Source organism: Staurois parvus, unplaced genomic scaffold (genome assembly GCF_062004578.1).
Source record: "Staurois parvus isolate SC_StPar_1 unplaced genomic scaffold, SC_StPar_1.0 ptg000106l, whole genome shotgun sequence".
NCBI lineage: Eukaryota > Metazoa > Chordata > Amphibia > Anura > Ranidae > Staurois > Staurois parvus.
In genome coordinates, this window is record NW_028317902.1 from 2,355,713 (window position 1) to 2,376,132 (window position 20,420).

Consider the following 20,420-nt stretch of genomic DNA (forward strand, 5'->3'; position numbering starts at 1 on the left):
CAGTCTTTCCCATGATTGTGATTCCTACTGAACCAGACTGAGAGACCATTTAAAGGCTCAGGAACCCTTTTTGCAGGTGTTATGGCTTAATTAGCTGATTAGAGTGGGACACTTTGAGCCTAGAATATTGCACCTTTTCACAATGTTCTAATTTTCTGAGATTGTGGATTTGGGGTTTTCATGAGCTGTAAGCCATAAGCATCACAATTATGACAAATTACAGCTTGAACTATCTTGCTTTGCATGTAATGAGTCTATCTCATATATTAGTTTCACCTTTTAAGTTGCATTACTGAAATAAATGAACTTTTGCACGATATTCTAATTTTTCGTGTTTCACCTGTACTGTATCAGAGCAAAAGCCATGAGGTCAAAAGGAACTGCCTGCAGCACAAGGGCCTCCATAATTCTCAAATGGAAGACCTTTGACACAACCAGGACTCTTCCAAGAGCTGATCACCCAGCCAAACTGAGCAACCAAGGGAGAAGGGCCTTAGTAAGGGAGGTGACTAAGAACCCGATGGTCAGTCTGATTGAGCTCCAGAGAACGTGGAGATGGGACAAAGTTCCAGAAGGACAACCATTACTGCAGCCCTCCACCAATTTAGGCTTTATGCAGATTGACTAGATGGAAGCCTCTTCTCAGTGCAAAACACATGAAAGCCCACTTGGAGTTTGCAAAAAAAATTTGCTCCTACCGGGCTCTTACTAAGGCCCTACTCCCTCAACTGCTCAGTTTGGCTGGGTAACTTGCTCTTGGAAGCGCCCTGGTTGTAGGTAAATGTAAAAAATAAGGATATGGATGCTCTAGTGATGGGAAACGCTAGTTTTGGGGAAACAAATCATCATGTATCGGAATGTATTTTCGATATTGCACCAAATCAAAATATTTCTCAATATTGTGACCTGTAAAAAAAAAAAAAAAAAAAAAAAAAAAAAAAAAAAAAAAGAGTCTGACAGAGGTGGGCAAGAACTCTAGTTTCTACAAATGGAGCCTGGAGACCCAGAATGCAACTCAGCTCACATGTTTGCATTCTTGAGACAAAGCCACAATTTGGCCAGGGCTGCAATGTGTTCATTGTAAAAGACAAAATATACTGGACAGAAGAGATAAAACACAGGAATGAACACTATTTATAGCAGTGTATATCCCAGTACAACAGGTTGCTTCCGATCAGGTCACAAGGGAATGTCCATTACTTTATGCGCAAATGGCAACGCTGTTATAGCAACCAGGCAGGCAAGGCTGCACACATAAAATTCAAAGCCTTTCCAGTTTGTCTGAGTTACTTTCTAGACTATGTATTCTGTAATTGGCCATCAATTATTCATTATACAATGCTTAATAGGGGTATCCACTGGAGATAAACTTAATTTGCTGTCTTGAATGTGCCGCCTGCAGCTTTTACTATATAGCCTGTTTTTACATTCTAGTGCCATCCTCTCTTTTTAATCATATGTTTGTTTTATCAGGTGGAAATATTTCATCTTAGGATAGCAGTGTTTGTTTAGATCAAAGTACATTCATTGAGAACAGCAATGTGAACTGTGCTACAAATTTAATATTAAGACGGGTCCATAAACCATGCGTCAATCAGTCTGAGCCAAGTTATAAAATTAGGCTACATTCACATGGGTAATTAGCACTACAGCTAATGACAAGTGGCAGGAATCGTCTAATTCCTGAAGCAGTTTCTACCACCTGTGAGCAGTTAGTTGTGGCTGCTGAGCCCTTTATGCTCCAATGATAAAGTGGCAGCTGCAGCTATCCATGGTTGTCTGTCCAGCCAGCGATTACCTGCACTGAAAACTGCTGGATGCCTTTTGTGTGCTGCCTGCACACAAGTAATCACTGGTTGGCCATGGATAGCTGCGGTTGCCACTGACCTGCCACTGAAGTGTATAGGGCTCAGCAACCGCAGCTAGATGCTCACAGGTGGCAGAAAGCGCTACAGGAACCAAAAGATTCCTGCTGTGGTAATTCGCAGTGGTGCTAATCGCCTGTGCAAATGTAGCCTAAATCTCCAAAACTGTCCCCATCATCTACTTACCTTCACTCCCCCACCTCTACATTCAGTGTCAGTAGCTGAAGGAAATACCTTATGGGTATGAAGCAAAATGTGGCTCATTCTATGTGACAGTGCTGGCCAAACACTGCAAGTTTGGTCACATGCGAGTCCACAGCCCTGAGTAAGCTACAACTCTAGTGACTTGTAGCTTACAACAGAATTTCCTTTGCTCCTGTTACTGAACAGAGCAGTGGGGGATTGAAAAGGAGGGCTAAATTAAAGCGTTCACACATGGCGGCATCACTCGAAACAAAGAAATGCAGGAGGCATGTCCTAAAATAAACTTGAAAGGCCAGACAGTCAACAATCAAAAAATCATAGCAAATGTCAGGGGAATTGAGTAACTGACAAATGATTTGTTTAGCGCTGTCATTTGTGACACTATACAACATATGCATTGCAACAAAGGATATGACTTGTATGTATAACTTTTGAATGTCTGTCCAGCATAATAGGAGTAATTAAAATCCGCTGTTGGAGTAATAGCCCTGGCCATAGAAGCTTACAGTCAAAGACTAAAGAAAACAGGTCCTCTTTAAGAATTGTTTCTAGTCAAATATAACATACTCAATTTGCAGACTAGCAATAGAACCGTCACATTACCTGCCATGGTTGTCTCCATTTGTATGGTATATTCATTGCCATTGTGAAGACGTGTATGGATTCTTACCTCAAACAGATGCTGATGTGAGAGGTTGTTACGAGGGTTGAGCTCAAATATGAGGACGTGATTGACGCCAGCTTGTCTCCATCCATAAGTATTGATGCCCAGAAGAAAAAGGAATTCCACCAGCAGGAAACCACCCCTGTAAATGCGCACCAAGGGCCAGACCTCAGTAATTTTATACCTCTCGTAACCTGCAGAAGGAAAAAATTATTAATGAGTTGTCTCCTACATTCAGAGCAACCCAGACATCTGCAGGGATACTACAGCCAAATAGCTTCTTTAGAGCATTTCCTATCTTACCCATGGGATCAGAGGTTTTTCCTAGTTTTGACAGGTACTCGCTTCCAATTCCGGCCAGATCGCTGTGGCGATTTGTGCGGAAGTTCGTCCCCCTCCTCCTTCCCCACACAGCCTTCAGGGACACATCACAGGTACCAGAACACTGCAGGACCATTCACAAAGTGCATGCACAGCAGGAAGCTGGCTGTGAAGCCAAAAGTCTTCACCATCAGTTTTCCTTACCTAAGATGTTAGCACTTGCATCCTAAGCAGATTGAAGAATCGGCTCTCGTGAGGACATCGGTGAATCCCTGGACAGGCAAGTATCCTTATATTAAAAGTCAGCAGCTACAGTATTTGTAGCTGCTGACAAAAGACTGGAGCTCCTCTTTAACAATGGCATGTTTCCATAGGTTTATGACTAACTGCCCATACACATTCAGATGAACAAACCGAACAACTTGTCAGCTGTCAGTGGCCTGATCCACAACAGATTTGGCTGTCAACAATGACAGCTAAAGCTGGAAGATATGCCAACAGACTGTCCACCCTATGGGCTAAAATTAACACAACTGCACATGAGCCACAGAAACATACCTGTTGTATTTAACTTTTTACTTGAATGGCTTTACGTTTGAGTAGGTATCTTAACCGCTTCCCAACCACCCTATAGCAGAATTACTGCTACAAGGAGGCAGGGCTGCACAAAATCATGTATATTATACATGATTTTGTATTTTCGGGTAGATAGCATGTGCCCTACCCATACCGCCATTGGCAGCTGCAGCTGTCAATAAGCGAGTCTCAGCAGGAGCTTCCCCGCCAGCACCCGGCGATCACTGAGGAACACTGACAGAGGAGAGGTCTGTATGTAAACAATACAGATCTCTCCTGTCAGCTCCAGCAAGCTGCTTTGTATTTCTCTGCATAGCAGAGCAATACAATGCAGCGTGCTTACACAGCACACAGTAAAACGCACACAGTTAACCCTTTTATCGCCCCAGATGTTAACCCCTTCCTGCTTAGTGTCATTAGTACAGTGTCAGTGCTTTTTATTAACACTGATCACTGTATTAGTGTCACTGGCGATGTCAGACAGTTAGTCAGTTCCCCCCAGTGTCAGAATGCCCTCCGCAGTCCCGCTATAAGTTGCTGATCGCCGCCATTACTAGTAGAAAAAAAAAAAATCCAATATATATACCACCAATTGTAGACGCTATAACTTTCACATAAACCAATTAGTTTACACGTATTGGGATACATGTAGCAGAATACATTTTGGAAATTTGATTTTTAAAATTTTTTTACTAGATATGTTTTATAGCAAAAAGTAAAAAACATAGTTTTGTTAGTTTTTTAAAATGGTCGGTCTTTTTTTGTTTATAGCGCAAAAAAGTAAAAATACCACCACAAGAAATCTCCGTTTGTGTGAAAAAAAGGACATAATTTTAGTTTGGGTGTAGTGTTGCATGACAGCGTAATTGTCAGTTAAGCTAACGCAACGCCGTATCACAATAAATGGCCTGGTCAGGAAGGGAGGTAAATCCTCTGGAGGACAATTGGTTAATCTCAGCTTGTGCCAGCACATATAAAGCCAACTGACCTTAATTTGCCTATAAAATGAAGGTGTATTGGTGCCTTTCGAGAAACGAGAACCCAACTGGCAAACAAACTTTCCCTTAGGGCAAAAGGACAAGTCATCTTAAAAAAGTAAGTCCTATGTTGGATGGTGTAAGCTCAATGTTGGGTTAAATTCTACCTCCTGCTGGGCAAGTGACAGTGTACAAGCCTGGCAACTGGCCACTTAGACCAGGTTTACACTTGTGCGTGTGTTTCTTCATGCATACCTTGAAAATATATTGTTGAACAGTAAAAGAATACAATGGATATCTGAACATGTGGTGTAAAATAAAATGAAATGCTACAAAGGCTGGTGCAAAAAGAAAATAGTATTTTCTTTTGCAACCAATAACATGATAATTTCCAAATCTGCATTACGACGACAGCTGGTACATGATTCATTGCTATAGCAACATCTCCACTTTCCTGTGCTACAGAATTCAAACATATCATTTTCTGCCCTGATACATTTTACAGCTTACCTTGGACACAAGGCTGCATAACTAAGAGAAAGGTATGGCAAATATATATACACAGACACACACACACATATATATATATATATATATATATATATATATGAAATTTTCCACATTTTGTCATGTTACAACCAACAACCTAATTTTATTGGGATTTTATGTGATAGACCAACACAAAGTGGCACAAAATTGTGAAGTGGAAGGAAAATGATAAATGGTTTTCACATTTTTTTTTACAAATAAATATCTGTAAAGTGTGGTGTGCATTTCTATTCAGCCCTTGTGGGTCAATACTTTGTAGAACCACCTTTTGCTGCAATTACAGCTGCAAGACTTTTTGGGGATGTCTCCACCAGCTTTGCACATCTAGAGAGGGACATTTTTGCCCATTCCACTGCAAAATAGCTTAAGCTCTGTCAGATTGGATGGAGGGTGTCTGTGAACAGCAATTTACAAGTCTTGCCACAGACTTTCAATTGGATTTAGGTCTGGACTTTGAATGGGCCATTCTAACACATGTATGATTTGATTTAAACCATTCCATTGTAGCTCCGGCTGTATGTTTAGGGTTGTTGTCCTGCCCCAGTCTCAAGTCTTTTGCAGACTAACAGGTTTTCTTCCAAGATTGCCCTGTATTTGGCTCCACCTATCTTCCCATCAACTTTGACCAGCTTCCTTGTCCCTGCTGAAGAAAAACATCCCCAAAATATGATGCTGCCACCACCATGTTTCACAGTGAGTATGGTGTGTTCAGGGTGATGTGCATTGTTAGTATTCCGCCACACATAGCATTTTGCTTTTAGGTGTAAAGTTCAATTTGTCAAATTTTTTTTTCAAATTATATGTTTTATTAAATTTTTTCCTTACATAGATCAACATATCAAATTTATCCCGCATCCCTCATTAAATTACCCCTGTCCATGTAGCGCCTTCCATCTATTTCCTTCCACATTTTCCTGTACGTCCATATCCCCTTTTCTCTTTTATTCTTTTCCTTTTCCCCCCTCTCCTCCCTTTCTTTTCCCTTTCTCTCCTCTTTCTCCTCCCTTTCTTTTTCTTCCTCTTTCCTTTTCCTGTCCTTTTACTCTCCTTCTATACTTCCTCTTCTCTTGCCTCTCTTTCACCTTCCTTTCTCCCTTTGCTCTTTCCTTCCTCTTTCTCTTCATCCCCTCTCTCCTCCTTCTCTCTGCCCCCCCCCCCCCCCTTTCACTTAACTTCATATACACCCATCCGGGTGTTCAATTTAAATTCTCCTCCCTCAGATTACCGAGTATCACCACTTCAAGATATTTTTAGATGTCTTACAGTCGTACCATCTACCCCACTCCTTGCTAAATTTTTCCATTTTATCCTCATCTATATGGTATAGCTCCTCCATCTTATATACTCAACCCTATTTATCCAGTCCTGTGCCTGCCAAAATCTGTGAATGAGTCCTTTGGCTGCACTAATTAGATGGTATAATATACTATTTTTATATTGTTTCACTGATATCTTCTGTATATATTGGATTATATCTTGCCAAAACACCTGTACCTTAAGCCAATCCCACCATATATGTGCCATTGTTCCCCGAGACCAACACCCCCCTCCAACATAATGATAAAACTTGTACTCTTTGTCTATGTGCCACACTCGTTGTGAAATACCATCTCGTTACACATTTAGAATTCATTTAAACTGTGTTCATACTCATCACCCCGTGTATTAATTTAAACATTTGATTTTTCTGTTGCTCACTCATTTTTGTTCCCAATTCCTTTTCCCATTTCTCCAAGAATGGCGAAGGACCAGGTCCCATCAGTTCAGTGAGGATTTTATAGATCCTAGAGGTAGCATGTTTTTGAGCTATATTAGAACTCAACGTTTTTTCAAATGGGAGCATGTCCTCCGGCATCCTTAGTGGCTGATGGAGCATTATGACAATGTTTTAATTCATAGTATCTCAATTCATCCAAACTGAAAAATAAATCTTTTCTACTCTAACTCTTAAAAAGTGTGCAACTTCCCCTTGTCTACTATATCCCTTAAACGTGCATCTCTATCTTTAAACCACTTCCCTGAAATATTATCTTTCCCTAGTGGGAAAAACTCCCACCAGGGGAATCAACAGTGAATTATACCAACCCCTTTGCTTGTGCATTCTATCCCATACTCTTAACACATCCCGTGTCAACGTGCTACTATTTTCATCCAAATCACAAAACTTTTGTGGTATCCAAATGATCCTTTTTAATTGTGCATCAATTACCTTCCATTTTAACCCAACTTTTCTCCTGTGAATTATATGTCCAATCAACAACTCGTGACAATATTACTGAAATATAGTAATTCTTAATATTGGGCAGGTTTAATCCCCCTTTCCCTTTGTTATTGCACAGGAATTCATACTTAATTCTTGGTTTCTTATTAGCCCATATAAACTTAAGCATCAATATTTTTTATTAACACAAAGAAGGATCCTGGTATAAATACCGGGAGCATATGGAACTTATACAATATTTTTGGGACTATCACCATCTTAACCAAATTTATACGCCCGATCCAGGAGACCCGACCCCCTGAGAGTCTTCTCAACTCATCCTTTCTCTCATTTATTAATCGCATGCAATTTACCTGACATATGTTCTTTGTTGAGGGGGGTTAACTTTATTCCTAAATATCCTAATTCCCGCTCCCTCCAAGTGAATGGGAAGTCTTTTTGTAGGGTCTGCATCTCTGTCTTTGAAAAGACCCAGATTTTTTTGAGAACCAGATTGCTACTCCTTTAGCCTTCTTTATTGGTGAATTTGTGTAATACTAGGTTGGATAGTGCCTCGCAAATAACTTAACATTAGTATCATAAGATAAATATGTCTCTTGTAAAAACACCACATCTATAGAATGTTGGTACACTTTCCCGAGAATCTTATGTCTTTTAGTCGGAGAGTTAAGCTTTCACATTATAAGTCATAAGATTGATCGAGCTCATATCTGTTTGCCATTTCTCTTCTCTACGTTTCATATCAAAGAGAAAGAGACAGACTAATCAAATCATGGACTCTCTCCCAACTCCAACTGTCCCAGCCACCCTCCTCCCCCCTACCCCCCCTTCCACTACACTTCCCACCCACCCCTTCCCTTACCAAAAAAAAAAACCCTGGCCTATACATTGCTCTGGAATCTGACGTGGGATTCCCCCACTAATGATTCCTATGTGAGGTGTGACTCTAAACATGCCCGCCTACTCTGAAACACAGCTTGCAACATAAGGGTTTCAGAGATTAGTATTCATTTGACCTCCCGAATCCCCACCATTTCTTATTTATCTTATTTATCTCTCCTTCCCACCCCCAGTCTCTCTGCCATCTCTTTTTATTAACTGACACTTCTCTTTCCTCAACCTTACACTGTCATTAGACCCCTCTGACCATCCCACAATATTCACATTTTGCAGTTCTAATTTTTCTTAAAAGTCAGTAAGATCTTCTGGGAATCTCAGTCTTGTCGATTTCCCATCTTTCCACCCAATCATGCCGGAAATCCCCAGTTATATCGGACTCTTTTCTCCCTCATCTGGTCCAGTAATGATTTTCACAGTCTTCGTCTGGTTAGTTAGATGCAATGACTGCAAAAACTTGCAGCTTTGTTTCCCCAAATTATATTTCAGGGATCTCACGCAATTTTTTTCCATAATCTCTCTATCCTCATAATAATGGAAACGGACAATCATGTCTCTGGGGAGGTCTGATATTACTCCTGGCAGACATCTAGACCTATGCACGCTCTCGATTTTCAAGGGATCTGTGACTGATCTACCTATTATTGGGTTGAACACCATCCTTATTTTCTCCCGAAGGTCCTCTTCTTGAGAGTCTTCTGGTAAGCCCCGAATACTTAGATTATTTCTTCTTTCTCTATTCTCTTGGCCTTCTAATTTGAATGAGAGCTGCTTCAGTTCTTTTCGCATCTCTTCCACCTGCATTTCTAGCTTAGTGATCTGCTGGGCTTGAATCTCCATTTTCCCCTCTACTTCTTCCACTTTTGTTAACATTCGCCCCAGGTCCTTTTGTATCACTGCCATTTCCTTTTTCATGGAAAGTTCCAATTTTTCAAACATTTCCACCATCTCTATTTTCATAGGGATTAGTGATATATCTCCCTGTTTTCTGAGACGTTTTGATCTATTACACTGTCAAAATTTATGGATTCATTAGTTTGATTCCCTTCCCGTATTCCGAATGACAATCTAGACTGTTCTCCGTTATACTTTCTATTTCCTTCCTGTTGATTATAAAGGCTTTGTATCTCTGGGCTCTTTTTCTGTAATGCAATATATTTCTTTATTGTACTGATGTTTGCATTGGGTGGCAGGGTTTTGGCGCCCCCACCTTTGGCAGGTCTACTCTTCATGTTGGTTACACTTAGCCACTGATTTTCAACTTAATACTCAAACGCAATATTGTCGCATCTAGAAAAGACCCCTCCTCTTTATTCTCCTCCAGTAACTTTTTCAGTCCCAAATAACTTTAGAATGTGAACGATGTCAGCACGAACACCTGCCCTCTGAGATCCCCAGCTCCTTAATCTGCTGACCACCCAGACCCACTGCTCAGGTATATGTTTGCTTACAACAAAAACAGCAGCTACTTAAAAATCCTGCCGTTACGGCAATTCACCATCACCCGAGCCAATGGTACAGGGTCCCTCTGTCTGTGTGCTCCTCTATCCCTGTCAGAGTCTCATGTCCTGGTTGACAGGATCGCCTGAGTGGGGTCTGGGTGGGAGCCTAAAATGCCCTGTGCTTTCGGGTGTCTCAGGGTCTTCAGGGTATGCTGCTTTTCCCAGCTCTTTAGAGTACCATTAGAGTATCCAGCTGCCATCACTTCTCCATATGAGCGGTCACTCCTGGGGTCCCTCCAAGCTTCTGTTTGATCTTCATAGGCACTGTCACCATCCGCCAGTCTTAGCGTTCCCCTACACTCCAAAGAGTTCCTCTGTCGGCAAACACTGGTCCCTCCAGAAGCTCCGGGAGCCGAGACCACTGCAACACACTTCCCAGCCGAGTGACTACCGCCGCCGCTACCTACTGCACGGTCCTCACAGATATTGCGTGCACACTGCACTGCCCCGGCCGGGTCCACCATCAAGATAAGGTAAGCCCTGGGAGATAGATCCAGCAAGGTCTAAGTCCATATGGCGGGCGTCTAGAGCTCCTGCAGCTAGCAGTCTCCCAGCGCCATGTTCAGCCCCCCCCCCCGATTGACCCTGATTTTGGGCTCATCTTACCAGAGCATCTTCTTCCACGTTTGCTGTGTCCCCCACATGGCTTCTCACAAACTACAAATGGGACTTCTTATGGCTTTCTTTCAACAGTGGCTTTCTTCTTGCCACTCTTCCATATAGGCCAGATTTGTGGAGTGCACGACTAACATTTGTCTTGTGGACAGATTCTCCCACCTGAGTTGTGGCACTCGCAGCTCCTCCTGAGTTACCATGGGCCTCTTGGCTGCTTCTCTGATTAATGCTCTCCCTTGCTCAGCCTGTCAGTTTAGGTTGACGGCCATGTCTTGGTAGGTTTGCAGTTGTGCTATACTCTTTACACTTTTGGATGATGGATTGAACAGTGCTCCGGAAGAAGTTCAAAGCTTGGGATAATTTTTTATAACCTGACCCTGCTTTGAACTTCTACACAACTTTATCCCTGACCTGTCTGGTGTGTTACTTGGTCTTTATGATGCTGTTTGTTCACTAATGTTATCTAATACACCTCTGAGAGCTTCACAGAACAGCTGTATTTACACTGAGATTAAATTACACACAGGTGGACTGTATTTACTAATTAGGGGACTTCTGAAGGCAATTATTTCCACAAGATATTAGTTAAAAGTATCAGAGTAAAGGGAGCTAAATATAAATGCACGCCACACTTTTCAGATATTTGTAAAAAATTTTGAAAACCATTTATCATTTTCCTTCCACTTCACAATTATATGCCACTTTGTGTTGGTCTATCATATAAAATCCCTTTAAATAAATTTACATTTTTGGTAACATAACAAAATGTAAGCAAATGTAAGCTTACCAGTATACACAACTGCACAATTCAACACAATAAATATCCCGCAATACAATCCCACTCTGAATGTAGTCCAGGCCGGTGCAGGCTGAAAAAAAAAAAAAAGAAACAGAGCACAACAGTTAATTAGCAACTTTTAATGATTAAACGGAGCAGCTGAATGATGCATTTAGTTTTATAAAAAGATCATAAGGGCCTAGTTCATTAAAGTGTCAACAATTTCTGATCATAACTTTCACGAAAGAAACTCCACTTTAACGTCTGAACTCCTACAGACACATATGAAAGAGGGCATTACATTTCATCTATGCCACCAGAAGGATGTGCACTATATAAATGAAAAAAAAGCATCTGCTTATTCTTTATGTAAATGAAAAAGGTTCAGAAACTCACATTTAAAAGCTATGAAATTCATCATGCTGTGCTTCTATTCTTGGACCTGCAAGACAGTCGTGGAGGCAAGTTCCAAGAACTGGTGTAGAGAGCTAGAGAGGGACTACTATGCTGCTTCTGAACATATCTATAGGAAATCTAGTATTCGGCTGGTCAATGAGGGCAATACACCTTCAGGGAGATGATGTTTGTAACAACGGGTGTGGGCAATGCAGATGTATGAGATTTATCACTTTGGCATTCCTCACTGTGCCCTACCAAGCTGAACATGCTTTGCATGCAGATGTCTACTTGTTGAATATTGCAGAAAAGGGCTTATCTGCTTAGGGAGCTGCCTGGGCCTCATTGTCACCTTACTTAGGTGGTTACTGCAGAAGCTGCAACTGGCAGGAGCATACAATAAAGCCAACACATGCGATTGACATTTTTGTGTTTTAAACAATTTTTAGATACAATAATTCATTGGGCTTTTTTATTACTTCTTTCAAAAACAGAATGCTGCAATTTTAATCTTTCAGTTTTTCTAAACAGAAAACCATGTCCCCTTTTTTCAAAATATGTTATCAATTTGTCTTTAGTTTTGTACAAGGATCAGACACATCAATAAGTAAAAAAAAGTCAAATGAATACTGAATGAGAACGTAAGCATGGTTTTCAAAGGATTGATAACTGATTACAAGAGATCAAAAGACAAATTAGGCCTGATGCAACCTAACAGGTTTTAGTCTTTATTTGTGACTGTAGTGGCATAAAACATACATGTGCATATACTTATAGTGCAGGGAATAATATCATATATAAAATCAACAATAGAAACCACTACTAAGGTTTAGATGTTAAAATAAAAGCAAAAACAAATAAAGCTGCTGCTGCTTACAGCAGTCAGGTGTTTGCTTTCACTTGTTACCATCACAGGCAAAGATGGCACCAAGAAAATGTACCCACAGGCACTAATTTGCTCTGTCTTTTATATTTAAGCTGCAGTGTGTGAGATTCTATACATATGCTATGCCTATTTAATGTTGAAAAAGATGTGTATATATAGATGTGTAGTCCAATATACAGTATTTTGCGCTCCATAAGACGCACCTAGGTATTAGAGGCAGAAAACAAGAAAAAAAATATTCTGAACCAATGGACTGCAGACACAGTACAGGAGATGACCAGAGACTGCGGACACAGTACAGGAGATGACCAGAGACTGCAGACATAGTACAGGAGATGACCAGAGACTGCAGACATAGTACAGGAGATGACCAGAGACTGCAGACATAGTACAGGAGATGACCAGAGACTGCGGACACAGTACAGGAGATGGACCAGAGACTGCGGACATAATACAGGGAAAATACAAGGGACATAGTACAGATGACCAGAGACTGCAGACAGTGCAGGGGATGACCAGAGACTGCGGACCTTTGGGGAGGGAGGGGGAGCGGGTACCTGAATTTGACAGGCACCCACTCCCACGTCCGCGGAGTTGTCCTTCCCTCTTCTTTCCGCGCCCGCTTCTGTGACAGCTGGGTACCCGCTGCGCTTTGTAAATGGTCCGGCGCCTTCTGGGACCTGTCATGTGTCCCAGAAGACACCAGATCATTCACACAGCGCAGCGCTTCTCGCACATGCGCAGTGGGTACCCGGCTGTCACAGAAGCCAGCGCGGGAAGACTGTACAGCGCTGGAGCGAGGAACAGGTAAGGTCCTGCAGGAGAGAAGAGCTGAGTGTCCGGCCCGATATTCTGACATGGTGGCGGCAAAAATACCGGGCCGGCCGCTTTATATTCGCTCTATAAGACGCATTGACATTTTCCCCCCTTTTTTGGGGGGAAAAAAGTGCATCTTATGGAGCGAAAAATACGTTAGATTTGCAGGAAAGAGAGCATTTTCGAACTAAGTGCCAATATTACAATCACATTTTAGCAGTAAAGTAACGGTTTTGAACGACCATGTTTTTTGTCGAGCTGAATGTGACATCACGTGGTTGTTCAAAACCGTAGCTTTACTGCAAAAATTTAATTTGTAATATTAGCACTTGGATTTACAGGTAAAATGGAATTTTGGTGCTATATTGGACTACACATCCTCTTATTTCTCTATTTGGAAGCAGTGAGTATGGAGCCTGCTTGATGTGGAAGTCTGTTTATTGAAGTTTGTTAACAAGTGCAAATCACTGATGAGTGAGTGTGTGTGTGAGAGTGTGTGAGTGTGAGAGTGTGAGCACGTGTGTGCGTGTGTACACAGTATTTTCTGGCGTATAAGACTACTTTTTATACTTAAAAATATACCCCAAAAATTAGGGGTCGTCTTATACGCGGGGTGTAACATGTGAACCTTGAGTTTGTTTAGGTCAAGCTGGCTGGATGTGTGGTAATACTGTACATACAGTATACCGTGCTGAGCCAAGCTGGCTCAAAACAAATGTCCCTATGACAGATTAATCCGTCAGCCCGCTGGATGTGCTGTATATACAGTATACTGCGCTGAGCCAAGCGGTTTCAAAACGTACCGGTACGTCCCTACTGTAATCAGCCCGCTGGATGCGTGTATGTACGGTAGCTGTGGTTACATACAGTATACACTGGGCCAATCACGGCGAGTGATGTATTCTACTAATGAATACAAAGCCTGCTCGGATTGGCTGAGTCAGAGAGGTGGGCTGATGATGTCACAACCTCAGCCAATCCGAGCAGGCTTTGTATTCATTAGTAGAATACATCACTCGCCGTCATTGGCCCAGTGTATACTGTATGTAGCCGCAGCTATCGTACATACACACATCCAGCGGGCTGATTACAGTAGGGACGCACCGGTACGTTTTGATACAGCTTGGCTCAGTATACTGTATATACCGCACATCCAGCGGGCTGACAGATTAATCTGTCATAGGGACATTTGTTTTGAGCCAGCTTGGCTCAGCGTGGTATACTATATGTACATTACTGCACATCCAGCGGGCTGTATATATACTGTATATTGTATATAGCCAAAGCTAACGTATTACCGCACATCCAGCGGTAACCATCTGATTTGGAATTTGATCCATATGATGACTGTCTTACAAATGTATCACAAGATGTCATTCATGAACTTATGATGTCAGAGGATGAACATGAGGATTTTGAAGGATTTTAAGTACCGGTAAGTCATAAACATTTCAATGAAAAAATCTGATTTATTTAAATGGTGTTGCCTCGGAAGGGGGGTAGTCTTATACGGCGAGTATAGCCCAAAACCTATGTTTTAACTGGAAAATTAGGGGGTCGTCTTATACACCCAGTCGCCTTACATGCCGGAAAATACGGTATATATATATATATACACACACACACACACACATACATACATATACAAACACACAGTATCTCACAGAAGTGAGTGCACCCCTCACATTTTTTGTAAAACAGTGTAAATTTGCTGTCCCCTCAAAATAACTCAACACACAGCCATTAATGTCTAAACCGCTGGCAACAAAAGTGAGTACACCCCTAAGTGAAAATGTCCAAATTGGCATAAAATGGCAATATTTTGTGTGGCCACCATTATTTCACATCACTGCCTTAACCCACTTGAGAATGGAGTTCACCAGAGCTTCACAGGTTGCCACTGGAGTCCTCTTCCACTCCTCCATGACGACATCACAGAGCTGGTGGATGTTAGAGACCTTATGCTCCACCTTCCGTTTGAGGATGCCCCACAGATGCTCAATAGGGTTTAGGTCTAAAGACATGCTTGGACAGTCCATCACCTTTACCCTCAGCTTCTTTACCAAAGCAGTGGTCATCTTAGAGGTGTGTTTGGGGTCGTTATGTTGGAATACTGCCCTGTGGGCCAGTCTCCGAAGGGAGGAGTTCATGCTCTGCTTCGGTATGTCACAGTACATGTTGGCTGTCAGGAACGGACTCACCACTGGTGGTGCTGTGGCTCACTTGCTCTGTGGGCTGCAGTACCAGCTCATACCAGAGGGTGCTTTCAGCAGCCAGGGTCTCTCTCCTGCAATCAAGCCATCACCTGAGGCTGATTGCAGGAGGTCTATTTAAGCAGGACCAGGTCTGCAATCAGTGCCTTGGTGTTTGTTTCCCATGAGCCCCTGTACCTGGTATCCAGTGAATCTTCTGTTGCCGACCTCTGCATTGTTCCTGACCTCTGCATTGTTCCTGACCCTGCTGACCGTCTCCTGTTTAACCCCTGGCTTGCCTGACCATCCTTCTGCCTGATCCTGTGTACCGTGCTGCCCGTGAGTTACTGAACCCGGCTTGTGACCCTGACCATTCTCTGCCTGCTCCTCCAGTACCTCGCTGCCCGCACGTTGCTGACCTGGCCTGCCTGACTATGCCTCACGTTACGCAGACGATCCATCCATCCATCCCGCATGGATCTGTCCTTGTTGCCAGGTCTGCCAGCCTCTTCACGTCAGGCTCCTTTCCCCGCACACCTCTGACGCTCTCTACCATTGCCGGACGTACTCAGGGGTCGCGACCTGGTCTCAGTCTGCTCCAAGTCCATCCCCACCATCAGGGGCCCTGGTGAATAAGCAGATTGGGACTTAGACCCCGCGCCCTGAGGAACCCCGTGCTGTGGGCTGCTAGAGACGCTGCCAGGCGGTGCTTAACAGTACCAAATGGCCTGCCTGACTATTCCACCTCTCCAGCCCTGACTACACCTGTGTTCCCACACATTTCTGGTCATACCCGGATCTCTAACAATGGCATTCATGGATCCCTCAAAGAACTGTAGCTCCCCAGTGCTGGCAGCACTCATGCAGCCCCAGACCATGACACTCCCACAACCATGCTTGACTATAGGCAAGACACACTTGTCTTTGTACTCCTCACCAGGTTGCCGCCACTCATGCTTGACACCATCTGAATCAAATAAGTTTATCTTGGTCTCATCAGACTATAGGACATGGTTCCAGTAATCCATGTCCTTAGTCTGCTTGTCTACAGCAAACTGTTTGCAGGCTTTCTTGTGAATCATCATTAGAAGAGGCTTCCTTCTGTGACGACACCCATGCAGACTAATTTGATGCAGTGTGCGGCGTATGGTCTGAGCACTGACAGGCTGACCCCCACCCCTTCAACCTCTGCAGCAAGTCTGGCAGCACTCATATGTCTATTTCCCAAAGACAACCTCTGGATATGATGCTGAGCATGTGCACTCAAACTTCTTTGGTCGACCATGGCGAGGTCTGTTCTGACTGGAACCTGCCCTGTTAAACCGCTGTATGGTCTTGGCCACCGTGCTGCAGCTCAGTTTCAGGGTCTTGGCAATCTTCTTATAGCCTAGGCCATCTTTATGTAAAGCAACAATTCTTTTTTTCAGGTCCACAGCGATTTTTGCCATGAGGTGCCATGTTGAACTTCCAGTGACCAGTATGAGAGAGTGAGAGCAATAACACCAAATTTAACACACCTGCTCTCCATTGGCACCTCAGACCTTGTAACACTAATGAGTCACATGACACCGGGGAGGGAAAATGGCTATTTGGACCCAATTTGGACATTTTCACTTAGGGGTGTACTCACTTTTATTGCCACCGGTTTAGACATTAATGGCTGTGTGTTGAGTTATTTAGAGGGGACAGCAAATGTACATGTTATACAAGCTGGACACTCACTACTTTACATTGTAGCAAAGTGTCACTTCTTCAGTGTTGTCACATGAAAAGATATAATAAAATATTTACAAAACTGTGAGGGATGTACTCACTTCTGTGAGATACTGTATGTGTGTGTACACACACTCACCAGCCACTTTATTAGGTACACCTGTTCAATTGCTTGGTGACACAAATTGCTAATCAGCCAATCACATGGCAGCAACTCAATGCATTTAGGCATATAGACGTGGCAAAAACGACTTGCTGAAGTTCAAACCAAGCATCAGAATGGGGAAGAAAGGGTATTTAAGTGACTTTGAATGTGGCACGGTTTCTGGTACCAGACGGGCTTGTCTGAGCATTTAAAAAACTGATGATCTACTGCTATTTTCACGCACAACCATCTCTAGGGTTTACAGAGACTGATCTGAAAAACAAAATATCCAATGAGTGGCAGTTGTGTGGATGAAAATGTCTTGTCGAGGTCAGAAGAGAATTGGCAGACTGGTTGCTGTGACATTCAGATGGTAGGGTCAGAATTTGGCATAAACAATATGAAAGCATGGATCCATCCCGCCTTGTATCAACGGTTCAGGCTGGTGGTGTAATGGTGTGGGGGATATTTTCTTGGCAATAGCAAGGTGTACCTAAGTGGCCGATGAGTGTAAATATATATTTTCAGTGCATTTTTGTAACACATGCCCAATATTTTGGCTCTTCAAATATGCTGTAGTACCTAAAAATCAAAAAAACAAAAAAAAAAAAACACGACTCTGGTGAGCATCCAATTCTCTGTAGTGAGCCAACAATGCTGCGCTGACATTCTAGGACAGTGTTATCAACTGTCACCTTCACTTCTGCCAGAAGTGTATTACTGACAGAATCACCAGGTGAAAATAAAGGGGGGGGGGGGGGGGAGAAGATGTAGTTACCACATCTAAGCCCCAAGCAACATCATATACATGTTTCAAACCATTTTGCATATGGCTGCTGAAAGGAGGTCTCAAGCGGAAATGTACCACTTATACTTTTCATGTCATGGCAGATTTACCTACTAGTGCGCTCCCCTCCAGCGATGTGATTTAAGTGCTGTATATCATTCTGGCACTGACATCTTTTGCCCATCTTCTTTTGGTTTCTTCCACAAACAATTATAGCAATGAACCAACTAACCAATGGTTAGTGTGACAGCTAGAGAACATTTTCAGAAGGAGAGGTCTGCAGCAGCCGCCACTGTATGTCTGTTATAGTGTATGTTAGATGGAAATCCAAACACACCCAATTTGTTTATCCATTGGAATGAGAGGGACCATAAATGGTCACAAGCAATATGATTCAGGATTATTCCTCATTTATTTTTTAGCCGATATAAATCATGGCTTGTCTGAGGTACACATCAAAAAACAATGACAAAAGGATGCAATTAATGCATACCACCACCCAAGACCATAAATGGAAAAATACTGACAGAGTAGTACAGACAAGCTTCTGGTGCTTATCATGCTGCTTGCAGCTTTACATTAAATTGTATCAAGTCTATATCCAAAGTAGTATGAAAGCTTTTATTAAATGCTTTAATTCAAATAGTGTACAGCATCAATACACTTTTTCCAGCATTTGTAGATTTCAGCGGCATAATATTGACAGAACTGTTTGTCTGTGTCAGTATGACTCCAAGCTATTATGGACCTAAAACGGAGAAAAATGTGGGTTTTCACAATTTTTTTTTAAGCATTAGTAAAAAAAAAAAAAAAAAAAATCAACAACTGAGCATTTCTTATCAGCTGCATTCTGGTTGCACTTGATATCCCTGGTCAGGGGTGAACTATCACTAAAGAATTCCTCAGCTGTTCTGGACAATCAGAGTTAAGAGATTCTCTTACCCTAGGTTCACATCTGTGCGGGTGGTGCCGCTGCGGATCCGCATGAAAATCCATGCAGCCACACCACCCGCACAGAAAAATGCGGACCAGCGCATTAGAACATTAGTTCTAATGGCACCCCGCCCGTACTGGGAACCGAAGTGTAGGGAATTCTTCCCTGCATGTCACGGGCACGTGAATAATTCAAATGAATGGGCTCTCGTGCTCATGCAAAACGCGGCCTGCACGGCCACATATATGTGAACCGGGGGTGAAACAGCCAGGAACAGGGAACCAAAAACAGTAGAAACACTTGTGGGAGATTCCCTTGCCCAAATTTTTCACCTGTGCAGCTCCGAGGGGTGGCACACGCAGACGTTTCATGGCTTTCTGTCTGTCTCCATCTTCCAATTCATTTGTCACTAGACCCTAGTAACATAAAAAAGTAAGACAGTGTGAGAAGTTATCAAACCGGCCTTAGTCCAGTGATGATGCCAGGTATCCTGGTGACACATTCTGATACATGTATGAAGAGTTAATGAAAAGTGATCAGTAGATGCCCTTCTTTTTAACATCAAACCTCAGTCATTCTGCTGCAACTATAATAAAGAGACAAATTATTTGAAACAATAAAAATAGAGCAGGATGCAAACATAACATATTAGATGGCTGGGTTCTTTGAGATAATGCCTGTTCAGAGCCTAATTGGTGCTGATGGCTCCTGGGGTTTGGGAAGATTTGTTCAGGCCTACCAAGGTATCTTGATAGTGCCTGCCTATTCTGTGAGCTTTGTTAAAAAAAAAAAAAAATTGTATGAAATGAACAACTATCTTGTAATAAATTATGGTATTTTCCCCCATCCATGCTGCATGTCTTCAAATGTGAAAGACTGGAAAGCAGTGTGCAGAAATAACACTGGTCTGTGATCGCTGGGGTACATGGTACACGCTTTGATATTAGAATGGTTGGATGCAGCTTCTGTTTTTTTTTTTTTTCCCGTTTTTGCTGAATCACAATGGGGGTAGCCAGGTGTAAACGCCCGGTCGGGTCTGTCTGAAAAACGGACAGGCAGACCTGACCAGACCTCCTGTGTGAAAGGGGCCTAAAACACAAGTGAAGAGAAGCAGTTTCAGAACTCCTTAAAGTCACTTCTGCAGATCACACCAACCTGCTTACTGCTGGTTACTTTTTAAACATTTTAGAGTTCGTGAGGTATTCAGGGATATTGGCTCTCTGCATTTAAGTGACTAACTTTGAAAGGTATTAACACCCCCTTCCTCTCAACATGGTAGGCACTGTTTATCTGCAGGCTTGGACTATTCCTTTAAGCTATCATCCAGACCTAGCCTATGGTATCTAAACCTACAAACAAATATTTTATATATTGTGGCTTAC

The 20,420-nt window shown here is 42.5% G+C and overlaps 1 protein-coding gene across 1 annotated transcript in view; it reads right to left on the minus strand.

The window, feature by feature from the left end:
- The window catches only part of XPR1 (xenotropic and polytropic retrovirus receptor 1), a 221,388-nt gene that overhangs the window by 41,110 nt on the left and 159,858 nt on the right, over positions 1–20,420 (minus strand). The window contains exons 6-8 of the mRNA XM_089671481.1: positions 19,371–19,454; positions 11,179–11,260; positions 2,740–2,927 (exon numbers count right to left, since the gene is read on the minus strand). Coding sequence (XP_089527607.1) covers positions 2,740–2,927; positions 11,179–11,260; positions 19,371–19,454 — 354 coding nt within the window. The remainder of the gene's footprint in view (positions 1–2,739; positions 2,928–11,178; positions 11,261–19,370; positions 19,455–20,420) is intronic.